Genomic DNA, 27529 nt, shown 5'->3' with positions numbered 1-27529 from the left:
CAGGTTCAGCGCAAACTTCTCCCCCCCCTCCCCACCAAAAGGGCAAATATCTATCCCAGCAGAGTGCTGCCCCCCTGACATCTCAGATGCTCAGGTAAGAGCCGCCCTCTCCAAAGCAAAAAACACAGCATCAATGGGACCAGATGGTGTCCCGGGCTACGTCCTACATGAACTCCAAGAAAAGCTAAACCCAAACATAAAACTACTGTTCAATCTCAGCCTTACTACAGGATATGTGCCCAAAGAGTGGCGTACAGCAACAGTGGTCCCTCTCCATAAAGGTGGTGCCTCAACGGATCCTGGAAACTATCGCCCCATAAGCCTGACTAGCTTGGTCTGCAAAGCTATGGAAAGGATCATCATGGACCTCATAAATAAAGTTATTGGGGACCTACAAACACTGGATCCTACCCAGTTCGGCTTTGTTAAGGGCAGATCCTGCCTCTTAAACCTGGTTGATTTCTTTGAAACAGTCCCCAAGGCCATTGACGAGGGGAAGGTGGTCCACACAGCCTACCTGGACCTCGCAAAAGCCTTCGATACAATACCCCACTCGGGCATTATAGATATGCTCACCAGCTTAAATATAAACCCCTATGTCACTAGATGGATTGCAAACTGGCTCAAGGACAGAACCCACATGGTTAGAATTGCTGGAGCCATGTCAGACTCCAAACCAGTTACAAGTGGTGTCCCAAAAGGCTCAGTCCTGGGACCTCTCTTGTTCGGTATATATTTCTTGGAGGAACAGGCCAACACGGAAGGACTGTGGCTGACCAAGTTCGCAGATGACTGCAAACTGGGTGCCATAATCGACTCTCCAGCCGACACAAGCATCCTCCAAAAGGGCCTCATACAAACAGACAACTGGTGCCAGAGCCATGGCCTCAAGCTAAATGCCAAAAAGTGTATAGTCATCCCCTTTGGCAAAAACAAAGTGCCCACAAATTACCACATAGGTGGGTGGTAATCCATTAAGTACAGAAGAAGTAATTAGGGACTGGGGGACCCAAGTTGATAGCAATCTCTCATTTGAAAACCACGTGGCCAAAGTGGTTAAAAAAACATTTTATATAGCCCACCTAATCATGAAGGGATTCACATCTAGATCAGGGGAGGTCATCGTGCCTCTTTACTCATCCCTCATCAGGCCCATAATTGAGTAAAATGCCCCTTTTGGGATGTACCTTACCAGACACCTGCAGCAACTGGAAAGACCCCAAAAGTACCTCACCAAGAGGATCAAAGGGCTCAAACAGATGCCATATGCTGCCCAGTTAAAAAAACTCCAGCTCTACTCAGTGGCATACCGCCTGTTCAGAGGCAATCTGTGCCTGACGTATAAAGCCATGTCCAACCCGAATTAATGGACATGCTGCACCTCAGAAAATCCAAATCCCATCGAGCTACGCCGAGAGACTTGAACCTCAGCACTGAAATAAATAGGACATGCTGGAGGGACAGATTCATAACCCAGAGGCTCCCTTCACTCTGGAATAAAATCCCAGTCCAGGTTAGGCAGAGTCCCTCACTGACTCTCTTCAAGAGGAATCTTGATGAGTGGATGGGAGATCGTAGGTTTACCCCGGGTATCACTTCTGTGTCACTGTTAGACAGAGGCACAGTATACTAACCTCGAAAAAGGGCATAGCAAAATAAATTTAAAATGGGTGGCGAAAGCCAAACACATTCTGGCTAGGCTTATAAATGCCCTAGGGCAGATAGCCTAGTATGAACCTATGAACCTATGAAGTGGCAAAAACACTCACGTTAGAGACCTCAATCTCTATTGCAACTTAAATAGAACACGTTAGAGGGACAGCTATGTCTTACAGAGAATATCACTTCTCTGAAACCACCTCCCTCCCAATATGAAGTTAAGTAAGGCTCTTACTTTATTTAAGAACAATGTATAGATGGGAAACTGCAAGTTCACCCCCTGTTTAGCACCCACATCCCTTATGGGCAGGAAGAACAAGTAAATACTTGCTCCAAGACTATTGTTACCATACTTACTATACAGAGGATTCTCATAAAATACTAAAGGATTACCTCACCCAGGGATATACAAGATTTCTGCAAAATGCAGAGGTTTGGGTGCAAATTACAAAGACAAGAAAAGTACAGTTTTGTACCTACCATAAATGTAGATGTTTGAGTGTTCACACTGCTGCAGTCATCACACTTGGGTTATCCTGCTGTCAGGCGGTCCCACAGTCGGACAGAATTCCAAAGTCTTGGTCCGGCGTCGGTTGCTGTCGCTTCTTCCCTGACGTCAGTGCACCAGGGGTATATAAGATGCATCCGACGCCATTTTCTTCAGTTTTTCTTGCCCCAGCTGTCAGGTGCCCCCAAGTAGGTAGGCAATACCTATTGCTATAAACAGTTATGCATATACAATAACAACAATGCTTTCAGATACAAGCAAATACACCACAAAGGTTGTATAGGATAGAAAGGTATAGAAAGGCCAGCCAGTTCAGAGGGGATGGAGGGAGGGTAACCAGGACTGCAGCAGTGTGAACACTCGAACATCTACATTTATGGTAGGTACAAAACTGTACTATGTTCATCGTGGTACACTGCTGCAGTCATCACACTTGGGTGGAATCCCAAAGCTAAGGTTGGGTGGCTGGTCTATAAGGAGTTAGGATTGGCTATGAGGCCTTGCAGAACTGTAGTGGCAAATCCTGCTCTGGATTTAGAACAGGTGGTAATGCTTGGTAAAGGTGTGCACTGAACTCCAAGTTGCAGCCTCCAAAATTTCCTTTGTAGGTACTCCCCTGAGAAAGGCCACTGAAGTGGCTGTAGCCATGGTGGAATGTGGCCTAATGTGTTTAGGGACTGATTTTCCATGCTGACTGTAGCAGTAATGAATACAGTGTCCTATCCATTTGGAAATAGTTTGTTTGAGATAGCCTTGCCCTGTGATCCTGCAGCATATGCTACAAAAAGTTGCTCAGTTTTCCTGATAGCTTTTGTTTTGTCCAAGTAGAAGCGTAGCTGTCTGTGTTTGTCCAAAGAATGCAGAAATTTTTCCCCTTTATTCTGGGGGTTTGGATAAAAAGTTGGCAAATGGATGGTTTGGTTAAGGGCCACACTAGATATCACCTTTGGCATAAAGGTAGGGTTTGTCCTTAGAGAAACCTTGTCCTGACGAAAAATTATAAAAGGTTCCACTGCCATTAATGCCTGTAGCTCTGAGACTCTCCGTGCTGAAGTTACTGCTAGGAGCAGAGCTGTTTTCCATGATAAACATTTTAGATCTGCTGTATAAGCTGGCTCGAAAGGAGGCAGAGTCAGTTTTTCCAAAACAAAATTGAAGTCCCAAGCTGGTGTTGGAGCTCTCCTGGGAGGTGTTATGTTTTTAGCCCCTCTGAGGTACTGTTTTAGCAAAGGATGAGAGAATAAAGGAGGATCCGTGTTGTAATGTGCTGAAATGGCAGAGGCGTGGATCTTAATTGATGAAAAGGATAGGCCTCTGTCCAGCATCTCAGTTAAGTATTGTAAAATCTGAGGAATGTTTGGGACAAGAGGATCAAGGTTTTCAGCCTGGTTCCAGGTGCAGAATCTTTTCCATTTTTCGGATTACGTTTTCCTGGTGCTAGGCCTCCTGGCCTCCAAAATAACATCCATAAATGCTTTAGAAAGAGATGTTGTCTGTTTGTCTAATGAATCTGCCATGCTGCCAGGTTTAAGGTTTTGAGCTGCTGGTGCAGGATCTGATTGTTTTGCTGAGTCAGAAGGGTAGGAATTTGAGGCAAAGTCCATGGTGGTCCTTGAGCAAGGTTCCTTAATATCGGGTACCAGTGCTGGCGTGGCCAGTCTGGGGCGATCAGTAACATCTGTGGTTTCTCTTGTCTGGCTTTTAGGAGCACCCTTGAAAGGAGAGGCAGAGGTGGGAATGCATATACTTTTAGGTTTCTCCAGCTGAGCAAAAGAGCATCCACTTTCTATGCTTGTTTGTGGTAAGTCCTTGTGCAGAATTCTGTAGTTGGCAATTCAGTGGGGAGGCAAAAAGATCTATGTCTGGGCATCCCCATTTTTGTGATATCATGCTGAAGATTTGTGGATCCAATTTCCATTCGTGAGGGTCCATGATATTCCTGCTTAGATCGTCTGCCAGAGTATTTTCCTTGCCTGGCAGGAATTGTGCTTGCAGGTGTACTTGGGTACGTTAGAGCTGTGTTCCATACGGTCATGGCTTGCCTGCATAGGGGGTAAGAATGAGTGCACCCTTGTTTGTTTATGTACCACATAACCTTGGTGTTGTCTGTCTTTATTAATAATTGTCCTGGGTACAGATGGTCCTTGAAAGATGTTAGGGCATTTTGCACCACTAACATCTCTTTTTGACTGACGTGTAGATGCATCTGGTCTGTGCTCCACTTGCCCTGTATGCATTTTCCTGTCATGTGTGCTCCCCAGGCGTAATCCGAAGCAACCGTTGTTAGAGTTTGCCTGGCTGTAGGTAGGGTGAAAGGCTGACCCTTGTTTAGGTGACATGTCTGTGCCCACCATCAAAACTCCTGTTGTAGGCAGGGAATCATTGGTATTACTGCTTCTAAACTGAGAGAGTGTTGTGTCCAAACACTTTTTAGGTACCATTGTAGTTTCCTCATATACAGTCTGGCATATGGTATTAGTAGTATGCAGGATGCCATGAATCCCAGGGCCTGCAGAATTTTTCTTGCAGGGAGATGGGACTTTTTTGCCAGTAATTGAAAATATTGATTTAGTTGCACTTGTTTGTCTGGCGTAAGGTAAACCATCTGGCCCATTGTATTTAAGCTGGCACCCAGGAATGTAATCTGTTGTGAGGGCACTAGTTTTGACTTCTTTTCATTTACAGTGTACCCTAAAAAGGTTAGCAACCTTTTTACAAATGCCAAATGCTGTAAGAGGATGTCCTTTGTCTCTGCTTGAATGAGGCAGTCGTCCAGGTATGGATATATTTGAATTCCTTTTTGTCTGCAAAAAGCAACTACTGGTGCCAGGCACTTTGTGAAGACTCTGGGCGCAGTAGATAAGTCAAAGGGCAGTGCAGAGAATTGGTAGTGCATTGAGTCAGCTTTGAATCTGAGGTGTCTTCTGCAATTTTGTCTGATAGGGACATGCAGGTATGCCTCTTTGAGGTCCAGACTAACAAGCCAAGCGTTCTTGTCCAGCATGGGTAGTAGCTGTTGTAAAGTCAACATTTTGAATTTTGGAATATCCGGGTATGTATTTAAAATTGACAGGTCTAGTAAGGGCCTCCAAGCCTTGTCCTTTCTGTGGACCAGGAACAGTCTTGAGTAAAATCCTTGTCCTTGTTCTTGCTGTGGTACTTTTTGAATAGCTCTCATGTCCATGAGGGCTGAAATTTGTTTTTGTGCCTCTGCCCTTTGATTTTGTGGCAGGTCTGGCATTCCTTTTAGCTTTGGTAACATATGGAAGTGGAACCTGTAACCTTGAGACACAATTTTCAGAACCCATCTGTCTTGGGTAATTGTTTGCCAGTTTTGAGAAAAAAGTGCTAGTTTTCCCCCCAAGGGGGCTTCCAAAAGGGAAGTGCTTGGCGTGCAAAAGGGAAAGTCATTGTGACTGCTTCCTGTAAGGTTGAGACTTGTCCTCACCTCCTCTTGGGGTTGAGGTGCCCCACTGTTTTTGTCTGTTTGAGCCTTGTGGTTGAGATCTGCCTCTTGGGCGTCTGTATCTGCCTCTCTGTGGCCTATCTGACACTGAAAGGACCAATTTTTTGTAGGCCAATTTCTGCTAAATCGAGGTGGCTGTACCTGCAAGAAATCCTTGACTGTTTGCATTGATTTAGCTTTTTCCTCCATTTTCTTTAAGACCTCTTCTGCCTTAACACCAAACAAGGTATCATGCTGTAAAGGAGCATCCAATAATTTTGCCTTAACACGATCAGGTAAACTCTGTTCTTTTAACCAAGCATGCCTTCGAATCACTGAGTCTGTAACTGCGGCCCTACAGGAGGCCTCTAAAGAATCAAAACCACATTGCAGAGTATGCTTTCCCACCTGTTCAATTGCATGCAACATATCCTGCAATTCCTTACAATCAGGAGCTTCTGAGCTAGCAAGCATTTTCTGCTTTAATTGAGTCAGTAAATATTGTTGGTACTTAAGCATGTGAAACTGGCAATTTAAGGCTCTTACAGCTGAAGTAGTGGAAGTGTATACTTTCTTCCCCCATCTATCCAAAGCTCTGGAATCTCTGTCAGAGGGTACTGGATTTTTTGGAATAGAAGTCTTAACCCCTTTTGGACCCTGGGAAATAGTTTCTGGATCAGCAGGAGGGTTTTTATAAAGAAACTTGTGAGAGTCAGGGACTCTGTAGTACCTATCTGGCTTGGCTGGTGCAGGGGGCAAAGAATCAGGAAATAAGCTGGATTCTGAAAACACGTCATCCACAACATCTAGCACAGGCGGAATAGCCAGGGGCCTGTGCTGAGGTAGTAAAAGGAAATCTCTGAGTCTTTTCTTAGAATCTGAGTATTCCTGACTTTCCCAATGGAAGTGCTCCCTCATGGTATGCAAAGTTTCCCCAAAAGAGTAATCCTCAGGAGGAGAGGCTGAAGGGATAGATTCTTCAGCATCAGAATCCTCGTAAGGAGGGATAGAATACCCCTGGTCAGAAGTGGAATCAGAGGAAATGGAAACCTGATCAGAGGAATCATAGTCTGTATCCTGCCTAGGCCTTTTCTCAGGAGGGGGATAGGAACCCCTGATTAGAGTAATGAGGTCTTCAGCCATTTTAAGCATCTGCTGTTTAGGCATGGAGGTTTGTCCAGGAGAAGGCTGTACTTGTTTCTTTGTCTTTAGAGGAACTTTTGTCTTGGTTGTTGTTTTGATAGTAAATTGTGAAGGTTTCTCGGCTCCAGTCCCATCTGAGGGATTAGTTTCCGTAGGCCCAATACCTTGAGTTTCCAGAGGCCTAGTTGTCTCCACGTGTGAGTCGGAGGCGGCCTGTGGCTCTGAGGTAGCGGGTGTCAAGGGCTGCGAAAGTGCCTCACTGAGAACCGGCAAACCGGTGACTGGCCTAGAAGAGGCTTCGTCGTCGGTTTTGGACCTCGAATGCCTGTCTTTATCCTTGTCCTTGCGCTTTTCCGGTAATCCGGTCGTCGGATGATCTGACAGCATAGTATAATTGAACCTTCGGCCAAAGTAGTGTAATGCAAAATCAAACCGCCTTTTAATAGTGCGTTTTTTAAATCTAGCACAGAACCGACAACTAGTGACGTTGTGATCAGGGCCTAGGCATGGAATACAGTAAGACTGGAAGTCCTTACGAGGTATTTGCTTTCCACAAGAAATACAATTGTTAACTTTTTCTGACATCGGTCTGAGGCAAGAAAAAAAGTTTCCCCAACGGGGTACTTAGCTTTATTGAAGACTTTGGTTCTGAAATTCGATTTCGAAAATCTCAGGAGTCGGCTGACCGGCACTTGCGAACTGCTTCTGCTTCGGGTACTGCACGGCAAGAAAGACTGAAGAAAATGGCATCAGATGCATCTTATATACCCCTGGTGCACTGACGTCAGGGAAGAAGCGACAGCAACCGATGCTGGACCAAGACTTTGGAATTCTGGCCGACTGCGGGACTGCCTGACGGCAGGATAACCCAAGTGTGATGACTGCAGCAGTGTAACACGATGAACATCTTGGTGGGAATGCATGGCTAGACTGCTACAGATTCTCACAGATCAACAGCCTATTAAGTACCTATGAACCTACAGTTCTCATGTCTAAAGTGCATCTAATCTAATCCATATTGTATCGTATGCTTTTCCCAAATAAACCCTCATTTCTTATTTTGACTATATCATACTTTAGTCTTTCGTATTCCTCTATTCCTTACATTCTAAAGATACCAGAATAACCTAACTCAATTCTTTTATAGAGAATACTTCTCTCCTTACCTGTCCCTCTACTAGCTTTCAGAATTCACCATCACTGAATCTCCTACTACACTGTAGCTTCTTGTTTCCTTCTTCATCGCTACTTCCCCACTACCTGACATCTATAAAATACAGATTCCTGTACTTAATTATGCTACTCTTCAGCCTATCCTCTACTCTTCCTATTGTGCCATCGTTCATCCTACCATGACTTAATAACATTTCTCAACATCTCTAGAACTCTGTCCCAACCATCTATCAATACTTCCACACCCCACACATTGCACCAAACTGATTTAATAATGCCCCTCATCTTTACTACACACACAGACTGATTAACTGCACTTCAAATCAAACCAAAACAAATTTAAGTGCAAGAATCATCTCCAAAAAAACAAGTAGATGCAATTTCCCAATATACTAAAATCCTTATAGAAGGAGATATATACCCTACATCTATCACAAGAAACACAAAGATCATTCTGTCCCACATACTTTTTTAACCCAACAATAACCAATCCCCAACCCTCGTGATCTAATTTTTGCTGCAATAAATGTTAGAAGCATAAGAAATAAAACTGCTGAACTACATGCCTGGAATGCCCAACATAAACTTGATATTTTTGCTGTAACTGAAAAGTACAGTTTTGTACCTACCATAAATGTAGATGTTCGAGGATCCACATTGCTGCAGTCCTAACTATTGGGTAGTCCGCTGTCCAGTCGGCCCGAATACCAAAGTATATGGCTGACGTCGGTCAGGGCGCATTAGACTGACGTCAGTACGTCAGGGTACTAATGCGCATGACCGACGTCATATCCTCAGTCTTTTCTTGCCCCAGATGTCAGAAGACCCTGAAAAGATAAGGCCAAAAACCAAAAACTCCCAACATACCTGCACCAAAATATATATACAAAATATACAAAATTAGCAGAATATAACCTCACCTACACAACCACCCCTAAACACAGAGGGGAAGGAGGGAGGGTAAATTGGACTGCAGCAATGTGGATCCTCGAACATCTACATTTATGGTAGGTACAAAACTGTACTATGTTCTTCATTCCACATTGCTGCAGTCCTAACTATTGGGTAGAATCCCAAAGCAGAGGTAAGGGAGGCTGGCAAATCATAAGGAAGCAGGAACTGACAACATGCCTTGCAAAATAGCTGTGGCAAAACCAGCCCTAGACTTAAAGTAGAGAGGAAGGTGATAATGCTTAGAGAAAGTATGCACTGAACTCCAAGTAGCTGCCTCCAAAATATCCTTAGTTGCCACCCCCCTCAGAAATGCTGTTGAAGTGGCAGTAGCCCTAGTGGAATGAGGCCTAATCCCAGCTGGAATCTCCTTGCCATGATGGGAATAACAAAATGTAATGCAACACCCAATCCATCTAGAAATAGTTTGTTTTGACACAGGCTTGCCCTGAGAACTCAAAGCAAAAGAAACAAACAACTGCTGAGACTGCCTAAAATCCTTAGTCCTGCTCAAATAATAACGCAATTGCCTGTGTACATCTAAAGTGTGCAAAATCTTTTCCCCTTTATTTTGGGGATCTGCATAAAAAGTAGGCAAATGAATAGTTTGGTTTAAAGCCACACTAGAAACCACCTTAGGCATAAAGGAAGGATTAGTACGTAAAGATACCCTATCCTTATGAAAAATCAAAAAAGGCTCCACTGCCATAAGGGCCTGCAACTCAGAAACCCTTCTTGCAGAAGTAATGGCCAACAAAAAGCAGTCTTCCATGACAAGTATTTCAAGTCAGCAGTAGCAGCAGGCTCAAAAGGTTGTAGAGTAAGTTTCTCCAACACAAAATTGAGGTCCCAAGCAGGAGTAGGAGCTCTACGTGGGGGTCTTATATTCTTTGCCCCTCTAAGAAATTGCTTGAACAAAGGATGCGAAAACAATGGTGGGTCACAATCATAGTGAGCTGAAATTGCTGCAGCATGAATCTTAATGGAAGAGAAAGACAAACCTTTGTCCAATAACTCAGTAAGATATTGAAGAGCCACACTCAGATTTGGCTCGAAATCTCCAAATTGTTTGCTGCACTCCAAAATAAAAATCTCTTCCATTTTTCTGCGTACACTTTCCTTGTACTAGGTCTCCTGGCTTCCATAATCACATTTAAAACTTGTTGAGGAAGTTGAGACCTGCTGTCTTTCAAAACAGAATATGCCAGGCTGTTAGATGAAGAGAGTGAAGCTTGACATTGAGCAGGTGACCGTCTCTCTGAGACAACAGGTGTGGAATCAAGGGTAAAGGCCATGGAGGCTTCTTTACCAGACTCCTCAGTAATGGGTACCAGTGCTGCCGAGGCCAATCTGGAGCTATTAAAATCATCCTTGGCTTGTCTTGTCTGACCTTTAGAAGCACCTTTGGAAGAAGAGGCAGAGGTGGAAACGCATACACATGAAGATTTTTCCAACTGAAAGAAAGAGCATCCACTTTCCAAGCTGTGTGATGAAACCTCTTTGTGCAAAACTTTGGCAGCTGGTGGTTTAGTGGAGAAGCGAACAGATCTATGTCTGGAGTTCCCAGGACACTGTCAACGTTTGAAATACATGAAGATCCAGTTTCCACTCGTGGGGATCCATGATTTGTCTGCTTAACACATCTGCTAAGGAGTTCTGTGCTCCCGGCAGAAACCTTGCCTGAAGAGTTAGTTGCAAGCTGAGCGCAGTCTCCCATAAAATCATTGCTTGCCTGCACAATGGGTAAGAATGTGTTCCCCTTGTTTGTTGATGTACCACATGACAGTTGTGTTGTCTGTTAGAATCAACACCTGCCCTGGAAGAAGTAACTCCTTGAAAGCCATTAATGCAAACTGGACTGCTAACATCTCCTTCATGTTGATATGTAGATGCTGTAGTCTGGCAGGCCACTTGTCTTGTATCCACTTTCCATTTAGATGAGCTCCCCAAGCAATGTCTGAGGCATCTGTCGTTAGAATCTGACTCGCCTCTGGCCGGGTCACAGAGAGTCCCTTGTTTAGGTGACATTCCTGAGCCCACCACAGAAATTCCTTTTGAATGCAAGGTATTATTTGAATGACAGTGTCCAAATCCTGGCAGTGCTGTGTCCATACATTTTGAGATACCATTGTAGCTTCCTCATATGCAGTTTGGCATTGGGAAGCACCAGAATACAAGATGCCATGAACCCTAAGGCTTGAAGGACTGTCCTTGCAGTCAGCCCGGACTGAAGAGATAGTTGATGGAAGTAACTGGAAAGATTCTTTTGTTTGTCCGGGGTTAAAAAGGCCATCTGGGCTGCTGTATTCAGTCTCACACCCAGAAAGCACATGTCTTGAGAGGGTACTAGACTGGACTTTATTTCGTTCACAGAATACCCTAGGCATCTTAGCACTGCTATGACATATTCCAAATGCTGTGGAAGGTCTTCCTTTTCTTGAGCCAGAATCAGGCAATCGTCCAAGTAAGGATAGATTTGAATTCCTTTTAGCCTGAAGAAAGCTATGACTGGAGCCAGAACCTTTGTGAATACTCTGGGCGCAGTAGATAAGCCAAAGGGCAATGCAGAGAACTGATAATGAGAATTTCCAGCTCGAAAACGCAGATACTTTCTGCAACTTAGTCTTATAGGCACATGAAGGTAAGCTTCCTTGAGATCTAAAGTTACCATCCAGTGATCTTTGCCCAGCAGAGGTAAAAGCTGTTGTAACGTCAACATTTTGAACTTGGGAATGTCCAGATAAGTGTTGAGGATAGATAAATCCAAAATTGGTCTCCACGTGTTCCCCTTCTTGGTACTAGGAACAGGCGAGAATAAAATCCTAGGCCCCTTTCTGGCACAGGAACCGGCTGAATGGCCCCTATTTGGAGTAACAGAGAAATTTGCTTGTGAGCCTCTTGTCTTTGTAGAGGAGGAATGTCTGGCATGCCTTTGAAAGGAGGCAAGGTATGGAAATAAAACCTGTAACCGTGGTGAATGATATCCAGAACCCATCTGTCTTGGGTAATTAAATCCCAATTTTCTTTGAAAAGAGACAGTCTTCCTCCCAACGGTGCTGCCAGGCGAGAATGAACTGGCAGCTGAAAAGGCAGGTCATTGGGTCTGCTTACGAAAGGACTGACCCCTGCCCTCACCAGAAGTCTGAGCAGGGGAACTCCTGTCCTAGGCCTAAAAGAACCCTGAGCTCTGCCCCTACCACGTCTAGACCTACCCCTAGACTGGGAATCATAAGCAGGATAAGTCCATCCCTTAGCAGGCCAATTTCTACTAAACTTGGAGGCTGCACCTGCAAAAATCTTTAACAGTTTGCATAGACTTAGCCTTGTCCTCCATTTTCTTCAAAACTGCTTCTACAGGCGAACCAAACAACACATCAGACTGCAAAGGAGCATCCAAAATCCGTGTCTTAACATGCTCAGCTAAATTCTGATCTCTCAACCAGGCGTGCCTACGAAGAACAGAACCAGTGGCAGCCACCCTGGAGGAGGCCTGCACAGCATCAAAACCACATTGCAAGGAATGTTTACCCACCTGTTCAGACACATGAACTAAATCCTGCAACTCTTTACACTCAATACCTTCCGCCAAAGCATCCACCTTAGATTTCAACTGTGAAAGAAGATAATTCTGATATTTCAACATGTGAAACTGACAATTCAACGCCCTCATGGCTAAAGTGGAAGAAGTATACACTTTCTTTCCCCATCTATCCAAAGCCCTTGCCTCTTTATCAGGAGGGACAGGATTTTTAACAACTGAGGCCTTCACACCTTTGGGCCCCTGAGAGACAGTTTCCGGGTCTGCCCTAGGACTCTTAAAAAGATACTTATGAGCTTCAGGCACCCTATAATACCTATCCGGTTTAACTGGGGCAGGAGGCAAAGAATCAGGATTCAGGGAAGCCTCTGCAAAAACATCTTCCACCACATTCAAAACAGGAGGTATAGCTAAAGGCCTATGCTGGGGTAAAACCAAGAATTCCCTAAGCCTTTTCCTGGAATCAGAGAAATCTTGACCTTCCCATTTAAAATGCTCCCTCATGGAATGCAGAGTCTCTGAAAATGAAAAATCCTCAGGAGGAGAAGCTGAAGGAGTAGAATCATCCACATCAGAATCAGAATAAGGAGGGTACTCCTGCAAGTCTTCAGCCAAGACTCAGAAGCCTCCGAGCATTGCTCAAAACTCTCAAACTCAGGTTCCACCCTAGGCCTCTTATCAGGAGGGGGCATAGAACCCCTTATCATAGTAATCAAATCCTCTGCCATTTTAAGCATATGTTTCTTAGGCAAAGACCCTGAAGCACTAGGAGAAACCCCACTGAAGCAAAACTTGGCCTGCCCTCAAAGAAGCCTTGGAAACAGAAGGGGAGGCTCTAACCACCTTAGGAAGAGAGGGAAGAACAGCCACCTGAGAAGCCCCCTCAGCCTGGCCTACTTCCTGAGAGGAAACATCCTGTAACAGTAAAGTCTCTCCCTGAGACTCCAAAGAAACACCTGGCAAAACCTCCGGCTCCACTGAGCCCTCTAAAGAACCGACGTCTGGGACTGTCGGTTCTTCCACTCTAGGCTTTGCTGTTTTGTCCTTGCGTTTTTTAGCCGAAGCCGGCGTCGGAGCATCCGACGGCATTTTATAGTTGCAACGCTTCCCAAACACTAACCTGGCACAGTCTAACCTTCTCTTAATAGTGTGTTTGTTAAATCTAGCACAAGAGCGGCATCCAACAACGTCGTGCTCAGGCCCTAAACAAGGTATACACAAAGTATGGTAATCCCTATGAGGTATCTGTTTCCCACAAGAAATACAGTTATTCACTTTTTCTGACATCCGGTTAAATACTGAGGCAAGAAAAAACCAAAATATTCCCAACGGGTACTTAGCCAACTTTGATTCGGTCTGAAACTCTGGCTTCAGAAACTTTCAGAACGCCAACCTGCACTCGCAAAATTGCTTCTGCATCGGACCATGCGGCAAAAAAGACTGAGGATATGACGTCGGTCATGCGCATTAGTACCCTGACGTACTGACGTCAGTCTAATGCGCCCTGACCGACGTCAGCCATATACTTTGGTATTCAGGCCGACTGGACAGCGGACTACCCAATAGTTAGGACTGCAGCAATGTGGAATGAAGAACATCTTGGCTTAAACCCAGCATAAACAACTCCGAAGTTATACCTCCCAGCTATAATATAATCTGCAATGACCGTATAAATAAGAAAGGTGGTGTTATTGCTTTTATATTTCTCAGCACCTATCACATTTCCCCTTACAGTAAACCATTACCAACATTCAGTTTAGCACAGCTTCTTATTGTTTTCATCAAAATAAACAGTTACAAACAAATAGGTATTACTACTGTCCTTTACTTCCCTTCTGGCAACAATACAGCTATACTGGAAGATATCCTACATTGGACATCCATAACATTTCCACAAGAAAAAATATTACTAGTCAATGTGAATGTCAATTAGCTGGACATAAACTCTTAACTCCCCTACACTAACATGAACTTACCAAACTCTGGAAAGTATCTCGCATTATTCCTCTCCATAAAGGAGGTAATTCTTATGAATTCTCCAACTACCAACCTATTGCCATCCTTTGCCCCTTATCCAAAATTCTTGAGAAATGCATCCACTTGCAAGTGATGACATTTCTTAACACACACAATCTACTATCTACCACACAACACGGTTTCCATCCACATCACAGCACTACCACAGCCCTTTTATCTTTCACTAATTATATAAACCTTCACAGGAATGATGATAAATATGTATTGGCCATTTTCCTAGACCTCTCAAAAGCATTTGATATGGTCTCCCACGCCATTCTACTAGACTCACTAACATCATTATCCTTCACCTCCTCTACTATAGCCTGGTTCAGAAGCTACCTGACAGGCAACAATCAGTCCAGTGGAAAGGAACTCTGTCTACACAACTTCCAACCACCATAGGTGTCCCACAGGGCTCTATACTGGGCCCGCTGTTGTTCTCTATTTTCACAAATAACCTCAAATACTCTACACAACATGCCACACTCATACAATATGCAGATGATTAAACTCTGATCTGCTCCGCCTCATCTCCCACCACCCTACATACACTCACTCAAGATACCTTTATCTCAGTAGAAAAATGGATATCTGGGATCCAACTAATTCTAAATCCCAAAAAGACAAAACTGCTACTATTTACCCCTAATAGATAAAAAAAAACCCGCTCCTTTACCATAACCTCTAATGACGGCACCACCATCTCCCCTTCTAACCACACCAAACTTCTGGGCATTGAAATAGACAATAATCTCCACTTTGATGTTCACATCTCACATACCATAAAACTAGTACACAAAAAACTAGGCTCCCTATACAGGCATAAGTCCTTTCTCTCACAAAAAGCAAGAGTCACTCTTGCACAAAGCCACCTCCTCTCAACTCTATTATACGCAGCACCAATCTTTACCCAAATCAGACAATGTGACCTAGACAAACTAGAATCATGCTACAATAAAATAGCCAAGTTTGCTACTAACTCAACCTATAGAACCCATCACTGTGCTGCACTAAAAGAACTAAAATGGCTTGAGCTACCACAGCTACTTAACTATCACCAGCTGGGCACAGCCTACAATATTCTCAAATATCCTGTAACACAACCCTCATTATCCAACCTACTTACTGGCTATACTGCAAACCGGTACCTAAAATCCAGTGAAAAATCCTCTCCATCACCAAGGCTAACAATAATGCAGGGAAAGCGTTCTACTCCCACACCGTTGCCAGAAATTGGAACTCTCTTCCCCTATCTGTGTCCACTGCCCCCTCCACATCCATATTCAAAAACTCCCTCAAATCACACCTTCTTAGTACATGGTTATGCCCTTGTATCACATAACCCTACCCATACTACTATTAACTCCCCAAATTCCTCTCTGATCACATGCTGGAGCTCTGATCCCCTGTAGGCTTGGTCATCTGAAAGGGTACTTTTAACTGTAGAATCTTACTTGATATATTTTCTTTTCTTACCAAAGTATGACTGACATTGTCTTTTTACCCATGTTCTATATCTTTTACCTAGAGTGTTTTTATTAATTCTTGTTATATTACTATGCTCAGCATACATGATGTAACCTGTTTTGTGTATTATGCTGGATGTACTGTATTTGTATAACTTGATGTTGGAGCTTTTCTCCCGGGCCTCCGCTGATAATGGACCTGGTCTAGTCGGAATTTCCCGGTTAACAAATGTAAAATAAAATAAAATAAATAAATAAATAATTAGTGCCCCACACTTTATAGCAAGACATCAAATTCCCTATTAGACTGGATCCTAGTATCAGATCCTAGCAAATACTCCACCACACCTACAATGTCAGGCTCTCTCAGTGATCATCTCCCAAGCTATACGACCAGACATCTCACACATCTGGTTAAACAGCATATTTATAAAATAATACACAACCTTTCCAAGTTTAACCCAGAAATGTTCATTACTACGCTATCATGTATTAACTGGAACTTTCTAAAAATCCTCCCCTTAGACAATGCTGTAAATGAATTCAATACAATTCTTCTAAACATTTCAAATAGCTTTGCACCACCTAGAAGGAAGAGACTAAAAACACATAATGCAATTTTTCTATCCAAAAAGAGTAGAATGCTAATGCAGGAAAGAGAAAAAGCATGGAAAGAGTGGCAACAATACGAATCTTGAAAACTTCAGAATGCTTTCCAGTCATATTAAAAAGCAAATAAATGAAGACAAAAAATATACTCCTGTAACTTTCAGAATAATACTAAAGACAACCCTAAAAAATGTTGGATTTCATTACAGTAATCTTACATCCTGGCCAAAAATTCAACCCAAGCCCCTCTCTCAATAACTCACCACTTGAAAGTGCAATACAGTTTCTTATTTTATTTTATAGATAGTACAACATTTCTAAACATAGGTGTGCATATAGGCATATTCAGGGAGCAGAGGAACAGCATGTATTTAAGTTTAGAGCTTTGGAAATTATAAGTGTTGGAGATAGAGGGGGTGACTTAGTTAATAAAACTGAGTTAGCTGAGTGTAAGTGGATCAGTTATTTCTGGGGTGATGTTCACCCTGGTTTAAATGCAGTAAGTAGCATAAAACCTGTGTTAAAAGAGAGATCATGTTAAATGTGATGTATTGTTCTTTTAAGAAATGTTTTAAATAATTAGTCATGTAATTAGGCTGGCTAATTGTATCAGTTATACTGTTTCTTTAAGTATTTAAGCTGTGAAAGTGTAATGTATTGTGAACATTGAGAAAGAGCTCTGGGCTTGAAAGCTTTGTATTCATATATACTTTTTACTTCAGCATTTTTCAAAACAGTTTTATAGTATGGTGTTTGGATTTGGGATTGTTTTTTACGTATTCTGGTGATTCCTTGGATCCTTTGGCTGCTTTCCTAAGGTGTTTTTTAATTGAAAAGAGAACATAACTCTCACAACTGCAAGTATCGTGCCTTCTTGTTCACTCTTCTACAGCTTTTCCTTCACTTGGTGTCCAAAAATGAGGACTCATCATATGAAACATTACTGAAGGACACTGTAAAGTTGTCTGGAAAATTAATGTGCTTGACCCAGGCATGATGGTGTGCTGTCATGCCCAATCCATTGACCCTCTCTGCTCCATCACCCTCAGTATCAAGCTGTCGCATGAGAAGTGGGGGTACTCCAACCATTACTTCCACCTGTTTTCTTCAGAGATCAGTAGAAGGCATCTTCATGTTCTGGTACACTATGCTGAAATGCGACACATGAACAAGGTGGCTCAACACCCATCTTAAAGCATACACATACTTCTGAATCAATCTGCAGTGCATTAATTCTTACTTGGGGGATGGGATTGCACAGTTTCTCCTGAGAGTGCGCTTTCTTATGGGCTGGTGCTAACCCTATGAAGTAGCTCTCCTGCAGGAAATACTCTAGATCTCCCTTTAATGAAATGCCCCCTGGAAAATATCACTCTGTCTGTAGTATATGCAGCAGCAGCTAAAACCTCCATGTATCTTCCAGCTGCAGTCACCACATTACTCTGCTTTGGGCACACTAAATGCAGAACATAGGAAAAACACTGGTTGAGGCAGTAATATATCTGGTCTTTGTGCTGCATTTATCAAGTAAGAAGGTGTGTCACAGAAGGGAACTGCAGAGTATCCAAGTCATATACAGCAGACAGGCATTCAGTTAGATCCTTTGCCAATATTTTAAACACTTGTCCATTCATTTATTATGTTCTTTCCGAAGTTTCAGTCAACAGTTTTTGTGTTTTAGAATACCCAGTACTTTCTTTAAAAGTTGGCCAGCAAACAAAACTGTACTAACAAATATTCAGTCTTTCTCTTCAATGCTCTCTTTACCATGTAGGCAAAGTGTGCACCTCTTAGAAGAAAGGTTCACCACAGTAGCCAAACAGGACAAGGTACATTTTTGGGAAATGTAATGGTCATTACCAACGGAGGAAATCACATTACAGATTCCCAACCTCTGGGTTGGAAAAGGATACCAAAGAGGAGTGTCCAGGGAGCTACAGATGAAGTAAAAAAGGCAGCCTGGAAACTTATCCTTGAACAATTAAGGAGAATAAATTGTTGCTCTAAGAAAGTGGGGGTTTTACTCTTGCCTGCATGGGTCTTGAAGGGAACGATTGAATTTTTGTAAGCACAGTTTTGTTTGCTGGCTAACTTTAAGGAAAGTACTATCTATTCTAGAACACTGAAACTGTTGACGGGAACTTTGGAAAGAACCTAACACTGAATGAATGGACGGTTGCTTAAAATACTGGCACTTAGATAGCCAAGTCCTGAAACGCAGAAACCAAATTACTTAGAATTTGGACTTGCACACACTAAATTCCAGATCACTATTTTTCAGACTATTTTCATTTGTCTAAAGTATGGCAATCTCAGAGTTGCTATATATAAGTCTGGGGTGTGCAGGGGGCTTGCCCCCCCCCTCGACATCAGGGACAGCAGAGGGGTTTTCTCCACTTCAAAGAAGAAGTTTAAAGGAGAACAGGGATGTTTAATATTTGCTGCTCTTCTGTATTTTCTCTTATTTTTCAGTCTTTCAAGAGTCAGCGATCCGAGTCTCAGCATTTCATACAGGGAGGCATATTTCTTTTATATTACTCCACATTTTGAGTTCAATGTGTGTGTGTGTGTGTGTGTGTGTGTGCGCGTGTGTGAAATACTTATCATAAGGAAGGACAATGACAACATGGACATCTGATGAAAAAAGGAAGCAAAAACAGTATTCACCAGGGTGAGGCATGTTGCAGTGACAACATATAATGTCAGATAAAGTTTGACAGCTAAGCCATGCTTGTTATATTTCTGGATAGCAAGTCATTTGGGCCTTGGTACGCTCTCAAGTTTTGGGTCAGATAACAAAGCCCAGGCTTGATTAGGGAAATGAAGCTAGGCTTTCTCCTTGACAAAGCATTACTCCAGTAGCATTGAGGGAAGGAGATAAGATAGGTACAACTGAATCTTAGGATAAACCTGAAGTTGAACAGCACTCTGCATTAATGAAATACATAGCAGGTTAATGATTTAAGCAAATCAATGAATGTCAAACTGATTCTGAAAATGAGTGAGGAATATAGAATGTTATAAAAGCAGACTTTCTCAAGGAAAACTTCTGTAGTCAGAAATCATTCCCCACTTGGCACTGAGAAATGGGATCAGAAAGGACTGGACTGGAGAGAAAGAGGGAGGTAGTGAACATGTGAATGAAGGAAGAGGCACACAACTTAGGTTTTAGGGTAATGAAGCACACGGACTTAAAAGACAAAAATCAAAGCTCTAATGTAGTACAGGTCAGATGGAATCGATTTAACAGCAGAGGCTGGAATATATTTAGCCTAAGCTTACCTTATACCGATCAGTTGAAGATATTTTGGCATGACTAGGTACAAACAGTTGGTACTGGAGCATGTGGCACTAAATAATAATAATAATAAAAAATAAATAAAATAATAATTGGGGAAATTAGGTAAAAGAGATGAGTAGTAAAGAGTTGAGAATGTCAGAAGGAGTACAGGCCATAACTTTTTCTAGTATAGAAAGCAGCCTGACAGGCCGAAAGTGGCAGGAACCTAGACAGAAGGATGCCTGACAATCATGCAAAAGGATGGATGCAATTTAGATAATTTAGGTACCTCCCATTATTTGAAGTTTTGAAACTATGAGCTCAGGAAGGCGGTGCCACCTGCATTCTTGATGTCAAGAAGTTAAAAGCAAACAATCCATCTGCATGCCTCAGCAAATATGCACCTCTTTGAATAATGGCTGCAAATATTGTTTGGTGCTCACAGGGCTAAATAAGGAAATGTTATCTAATTAATGGATGGGCAAGCGGGTGCATCCCCAGCATAATGGCAGTATATATGCATTCCCCAGAATAATGGCTGTACATATGCACTTGGGTAGTTCGGCTTCTCACAATTCTAATGGAATATATGCCAAGTGGGTACCTCCCAGGGAGACAAAGAAGCTCAAGAAGAAAGGGTAGTGGAGCATTTCACTGTGTAGACAATGTGAAGCTGGAGTGAATAATATTAATAGCTTAGCTAGTGAAACTGCGACTGGTGTCAGTAATCCTCTTCACTTACTACTTACTGTCAACTGTCAGAGATTCAAATATGTATAACATGATTGCAAATAAACTGCTGAAATTGCAAGTGATGTCTGGCATGTTTGTGTGCACATGGAGAGCAGTTTCAGGACAAAAAGAAAGTGCAAAACTAAAAAGACGTCAACCTTCACCTATCTCCTCCCAAAATACCTTGAACACAATAGTGGTACTTTTAACTGACTGTACACTCCAAAATTTCAGTTGGTAAGTGATATAATAGTTAATGTGTTTACCTTGCAGACACAAAATACTGGGTTTGAGTCTCACCTTTGAAAGGGAAATTAACTAGGCTTAGAAATGGCATTGAGCCCAGCACTCGCCTATGAACCTTTATTAAAACTGCAGACTGTACAATACACAAACTCCTCAACTTAATCACTAAAAAAAAAAAAAAAAAGCCATTCATGACACCTGGTGCCTGGTTGTCCTCTGCTGATTCTGTTGGAGTTAATTTCCTTTGCAGCATAATCTCTCATCAAACAGAAAAGCTTCTAGTCAGTACTCAGTTTTATGACTGTTACTATTTTGTTCTCTTTATCACTAATTTTCAAGTTGAATTTTTGGAAAAGACACAAGTAAACAGACGGTCAAAAGTTCTGTATGCTGGTGAATGATTTCTGCAAAGTACAGCCAGATGAAAAGGCTTAGACACACAGACTTCTCCAAAATCCATACAAACAGCCTAGATTTGGGCACTAGTGTCACCACTTACAAGATATCAATCAGCTAATAACAACAGTATCATCAGCTGCAACTTGAATTACATGTCAGGCAACGATTGAAATTTTCTCATCACTAAATGTAGCATCAAAGCTGTACTCTGTGACACAGGCTGGCACTGGACCTAGCAATGCCACCACTTTCTACACTCAGCATCAAACACTGGAGGTCAGCTTCAAAAGTATGTAAAGCAATTTCAAGATATTCCAGGGATACAAACTGGAAATAAAACATCGGCAACATATACTTCAAAGATAAATGCTGACACCACAGCTAATTCTGGTGAAAATGATAAAAAAAAAAATGGTAGAAAGGTCAGCGTTAGTTACTATTCTGACCAACTGGGCTTTATAACAGGCAATAACTTAACAGAATGTGCTCTATGACACAGGGATCCCCAACATCCAAATTTTTAAAGTTACGCATACCTAAGAATTTATGGTACCTATGTAGTAAGACATCAACCATATTGGATTACTACTTCTTTTAAGACCCCCATGGGCTACATCCGTCTTGCCTCAACTATGAATGACATCATGTTTCCAAGCCCTGCCCATAAGTTAAAGTAAATTACCCTATTAGTAAAAGACAGTAAGATCTTCAGTTTAGAATAGGTGATACAGATAGCTGTTGTACTGTTCTCTTAGACACTCACTACTGACTATCTTAGATTTTAGAATCCTGCTGTTCATAAGGTTTGCACATAAGGTTGAGAGCATGTGCTCTCTGTGTGCTACCTCTGTAACGTCTGGTTAAAGCCATCTTACACTTCAGAGGGCCTGCAGGCAATCCAGACTAGCCCATGCTAGGGAATGGTTAAACATCAGCTAAAGCAGCACCTGCTCCCAGGAGGGCAGGGTTCTAGCCTCACAATCCTAATCCCACCCAATCTCATCCCAACAGACCATATGACACCCAAGCCAACAGACAGACTCTGGGTTCCTGGTAAATACAGATAAGAATTCCAAATTTCATCCTAACATGATGGCATACTAATAACTAGTTTGGAAGCTAAACTATGCACTTTAAAAACAGAGACATTAATAGTTATATTACATCATCCAAAGCCTCCTTTAAAGACCTCATCAGGCAACATCTCAAGCAAAGTTGGTAGTGCCATGATTGCTCCCCAGGCTAGTGAAAGCGGATAACATATACATAGTAAATCTAGAGCAATTGATAATAGTTTTTCAATCTTACTCACAAACACTGGCTAATCTACAATGTATGTACTGTACCTGTGTACTATGTATGTATTCTACCTACGTTCCAAAGTTCAGCTGTACACCACAAATCTATTACTTACCTTTATTTTTAAAATTAATATTTTTTTGATTGTTCTCTCCACTAACTGTTTGTGCCGCATACCACTGTAAAAACATGTCTCTTGTAATTTGTGTGTATACTGATCATGTCTAAATAACTAAACGTGTCTGTAATTTTTCTTTGTGGAGCTTTTCTCCCCGGGCCTCTGCTGAAAAAGGGCCTTTTCGGCTCAGTCAGACACCCCTGGTTAACAAATGTAAAATAAAATAAAATAAATAAATAATAGGAGCTGCAGGTTCTTTGACTACAGTTTCAGACAGTTGAAATGCAACAGATCAGTACAAATACATGGAATGATTGAACGCGTGATTTGGCCCTATTTAAAGAACAAAACAAAAATGAGCACTGAAAGTATGAATCAAAAGAATGATGTGTCCCATCTGAGGATGAATTTTAATCACTAAATATTGGCTTAATAAATCAACCAAGTAAGAATAGAAAGGAAACTGTATTTTGGAAATGCAATGAGTTAATAGATTTTAAAAACTTTCTACAGAGTGTTCTGATGGAGAATAAATGATTATTCTGAGCAGGAATATATAAGATTAACTGCCTAGACTTAATTAAGTCCTTTTTAAGTTTAATGTTTTAAGTTGGCAAAAACAATTACTATAAAATGGAAATCAAAACCTAAATCAGCTGTAACACAAGTTCTGACTACTAAGAAGATGATAAAAAAAATGGAGTGGGATCTTTAGAAAAAGGAAGGTGCAACATTCATACAAATAAATGGAATTTGTGGGAACAATACTCAAAGAATCAAAGAGAAGGAATAATGTTTAAAAGGAAGGCAGGAATTGGGCAAGTTATGTAATGTTGTAGCGAATGAAAACTGTTAAAACACGTATACTACTGACGACAATAATAGAAACAATTACAGTTTGTTTTGTTAACCCATGCTGCAATTTTAAATATCATGACTTCATAAAGATGTTTAAAAAAAATTCAAGCAAATAGAGGAATGAAACAATAAAACTGAATGGATATTCTTATTGAAAGTAACAAAATTACAAATAATCTACAGCAATGGCACAGAAGTCTTCAGTGAATTGTACTGCTGCTAATGCTAAACAAAAGACATGAAGTGCTTCTTACAGAGATTTCATTGCTTTACTTTCACGTTTGAAGTTTAAAAAGTGAAGCCTTGCAACTGTGAAGACCTGTTGCCTCCAGAGCTTCATCCCATCAACTAAGACAGCTCCTCCTTCAGAAAGCAGCAAACTGCTCTGTTTCATGTCATCAGTAGAAGTATTATCTCCTTCAGCTGCAGACTGAGTCTCATTAAACACACTGTAATCTGAAAAACATTCACAGAAAACCCACATTAAGGTATACATTCAACTTCAACCAGACTCTGAAAAGAACTTCAGATGCAACATTTTGTTATGCTCTCATCTATAAAAGGAATGTCTTTGAAACAAGTGCAGCACACATTTTTGCGATGTGAGATAATCACCACAGCACTACATCTTCTAAATAAGGTCATGCAGCACGATAATATGCAAGGAAATTGTGCCAACAGTGTGGGGCTCAGTCAAAGTCTTTTGACAGCTGCTCATATACCAGTCTGCACACTTATGTCAGGTTAGTGTTATTTACATCATAAAAGAAGAGAGGTTCCTTCAGAGTTCCTCCAATTGTTTCTTTTTTTTTTCTATTGCAGCTCTCTGCCATCAGTTGATTTCTGGAGATTTCTGCAGCCATCTCCTCCACGTTCCCTTTGAACTGGGCCCCAACTGGCAAAATCTTTACTGCAACAATTTTTGTGAAGCGTACTAAAAGGACATAAGGAGGACTTAATATGCCTCCATCCTGACAGCTGCAGGCAAATTTTGGTATACCTTGACTACTGCCCTGCCACAATTCTCAATGTGTATTAAATAAGCACATACCTAAGGAATGGGGTCATTAGCCTCAACCAGTGGTAATTACTGGCTGCAACTCCCCCACACTCCACACACACCCCCAGACAGGTGATCTGGCAAAAATGCCATTTTACCAGAGTGTTTTGGATGACTCCTCAGAGAATGGGTTAACTAACCTCCAATTATTCCCCTGACACCAAATGCTTCTAATAAGAAATATATTAACTTATAATGCTATGCTCTACTATTCACTCCACCTATACTCCTAGGCCACCCTTCTGTTTAACTTCAAATACATTAAAAATAAAGAAATAAAGCCTCTCCATGAATAACTAAAAATTCAGTCTCCCAGGCACAGATAGCGTCTACTTCTGTTTCATCAATAATTGCAGAGAATACATTATTGTACCACTCCAACACATACATAACCTCTGCCTAAAACAAAAAAACATGCCAGCTATATGGAAAGTAGTAATAGTTAACCTCTCCTAAAATAAACCAATTCCTCCAAGCAATCTCATTACTGTCCAATATCCAGCACACATACACTAGCTAAAATCTTATAGAAATTAATACATACACAAATTACATCTTACATCACTAACTGCAACCTCCTATCAACCAAAAAACATGGATTCTCATCAGGTTGCAGCATACTAATAGCCAAGTGGACTCCAGACACCAATTCTCTTAGGGATGGACAAAGGGGAAGAGTAAACTATGCACTTACCAGAATGTCAGATTTAGATGCATCTCTCTGGTTACCGAAAATGATGAACTTGGTAACTTTTTTTCATAGCAACTCTTGCTAGCTCGAGCTCCACCCCTATCCTATGAGCCCTTCATCTCTTGTGTATCTCCAGATAGAGTGATACTAACTTATGAGCATTTATCCTACAATAATCATGACATGACATAAAAGGTAACTGTGTATCCCAAGGAACCCATGATGCCAAAAGCCAGGACTCTAGTGCTCATCCAGATTTGGAGGGGACTAGGTGGGCAGGTTGTTCCAAAACCTGGAAAGATACCAGCTAAATCTAATTAAGTACATAACTTACATATTTACAATGGTCCTGTCCAGACACTAAAATTGATGGTCAGAATCCCCATCAGGCCTTGGATGGCCTAAAAAAACAAGCCTTTGAGATTGGAGGCTCTGAAAGTGGCCTAAGCACTAGAGAGGCTATCTAAACTACAACATTTGGCAAAAGTATTTAAGGTACATGAAGAAGCAGTAGCACAAAGTTCTTCTAGTGGTACATTTTGAACACTGGTTGTAGACGTACCTTGTGCCCTGACAATGTTTTTTCTTTGCCTAGATGGCAAGGCTCTATTACTGGGTAGTAGCAGAAAGTAAAGCAGTCTGACATACATTTAGACAATGTGACTTTACTTACTCAGTGACCTTTTTTAGTACTTGAAAAGGAAATGAGCAAATGGACATCAATCCTGAATTATTTTGTTCTGCACAGCTAAATCTTGAGTTGTATGTGCTCATCTAAACAATACAGCTGACATTTACTTCAGATGAAATGTTTTGGAAAGAACACAGAAAGATTAACAGAAAGAAAAGTAAAGGTCCCAAGGAAACAGCACATGCCAAGCTAAACCAACCTGGGGGAGCTATGAGACCCCCAGCTAGTACAAACATAAAAAATGCTAAAGGGAGTAGCTTGAGAGCAGGTAGTGGCTCAGTAAGGAGCATGAACCTTAGCTTCTATCCGGAAGTTCCCGAGTTTATGTATTAAATCCCTTCAGAAGTTGCCTTGAGTCAGTATTCATTCAAGGAAGCTTTGTTTGGATTAATGTTTTTATCTTGCAGACTTTATCAGATAAGGAAAAACATATAGTAATAGTGGCTAATGAAAAAATAAAGTGGTCAGGGCACACTGAAACAGGCTGCACACTAAAAATACATTTATTGTTAATTTAAATTAATAAATTTATTTTTAACATGCAGCCTGTTTCAATGTGCCCTGACCACTTTATTTTTTCATTAGTTTACGTTTTGTGGTTATTTCCAGCTTTTTGGAGTAAAACTGGCTAAGGCACTGATTGATCTTTTGTCCTTATTTCAGCAAAGGGGTATGGGTGGAGTGGTTGTTATGATTAGTTTTCCTATTAGCCTTTTAATTGGTTGTAACTGAACCTTCCCAATTGGCTGTGCTTATTGTTACTAGTTTTCGTATGGATTTCAGAATCCTTCCAAATGAGTGGGTCTTTCCTCACCACAACTATGTTCCCAGCTCCTTTGCTTTACAATGATCTATATCTAACTTTATACTTGATTTTCAAAGGAATCAAAAATAAAACCCTATTTTTCTTTCTTAATCCACAAGGAGTAACAGTCTTATTGAGTGTACCATTCCAGTGCTAAATAGGCCTACCGTTTTACAATTTTTGTTTATTCAACACTCCTCTCAGAAATTGTTGAACATATATAATTGTTTATGAACTATCTTATGGATCAAGTGGGTGTACTCAGATCATTTCTGTGCCATCCTGTTTGTGTTTAAGTCTCTTGTTATTTCATTAGACCATATTATTGCAGGCTAATAGAACAAGTAAATATATTCTAAACTTCTATCAAAACTAGGACAGAGCTTTATCTGGGGAGCTTCCTAATATTAAAAATGCAAAAGATAAAGCTCAAAATATTGGCTGATTAGGACCAAGACAATATTAAATCCCACTTTTATGGGGCTTTACATTTTTTTTTTCATCCTGCATCATGCATTCTTACCAATGCAGTAGTGGTTAATACATATATGTTGTTTATGCAGCTATCTGCACATTGTGTTCAGCATCATTTTATATATATATATATATATATATATATATATATATATATATATATATATATACATATATCTATCTATATATACATATATATATATATATATATATATATATATATATATATATATATCTATATCTATATATACATATATATATATATATATTATATATATATATATATATATACATATGGATCCCCTACACTTCACCGACACGCACAACGCCGACACACAAATCACTGACACCAAAAGACCGACAAC

General features: G+C 41.2%; 1 protein-coding gene across 2 annotated transcripts in view; it reads right to left on the bottom strand.

Moving 5' to 3' along the window:
- Positions 1 to 27529, bottom strand: part of LOC122813052 (cholesterol transporter ABCA5-like) — a 2390735-nt gene that overhangs the window by 1046392 nt on the left and 1316814 nt on the right. For both annotated transcript variants that reach the window (XM_044085171.1, XM_044085172.1), the window contains exon 19: positions 23698 to 23899. In XM_044085171.1, the coding sequence (XP_043941106.1) occupies positions 23698 to 23899 (202 nt within the window). The remainder of the gene's footprint in view (positions 1 to 23697; positions 23900 to 27529) is intronic.

This window comes from Protopterus annectens, chromosome 10.part0 (assembly GCF_019279795.1).
Source record: "Protopterus annectens isolate FY-2018-M chromosome 10.part0, PAN1.0, whole genome shotgun sequence".
NCBI classification, from domain to species: domain Eukaryota; kingdom Metazoa; phylum Chordata; order Ceratodontiformes; family Protopteridae; genus Protopterus; species Protopterus annectens.
The sequence above is the reverse complement of the archived record's forward strand: the minus strand, read 5'-3'. Positions and strand labels throughout refer to the sequence as shown.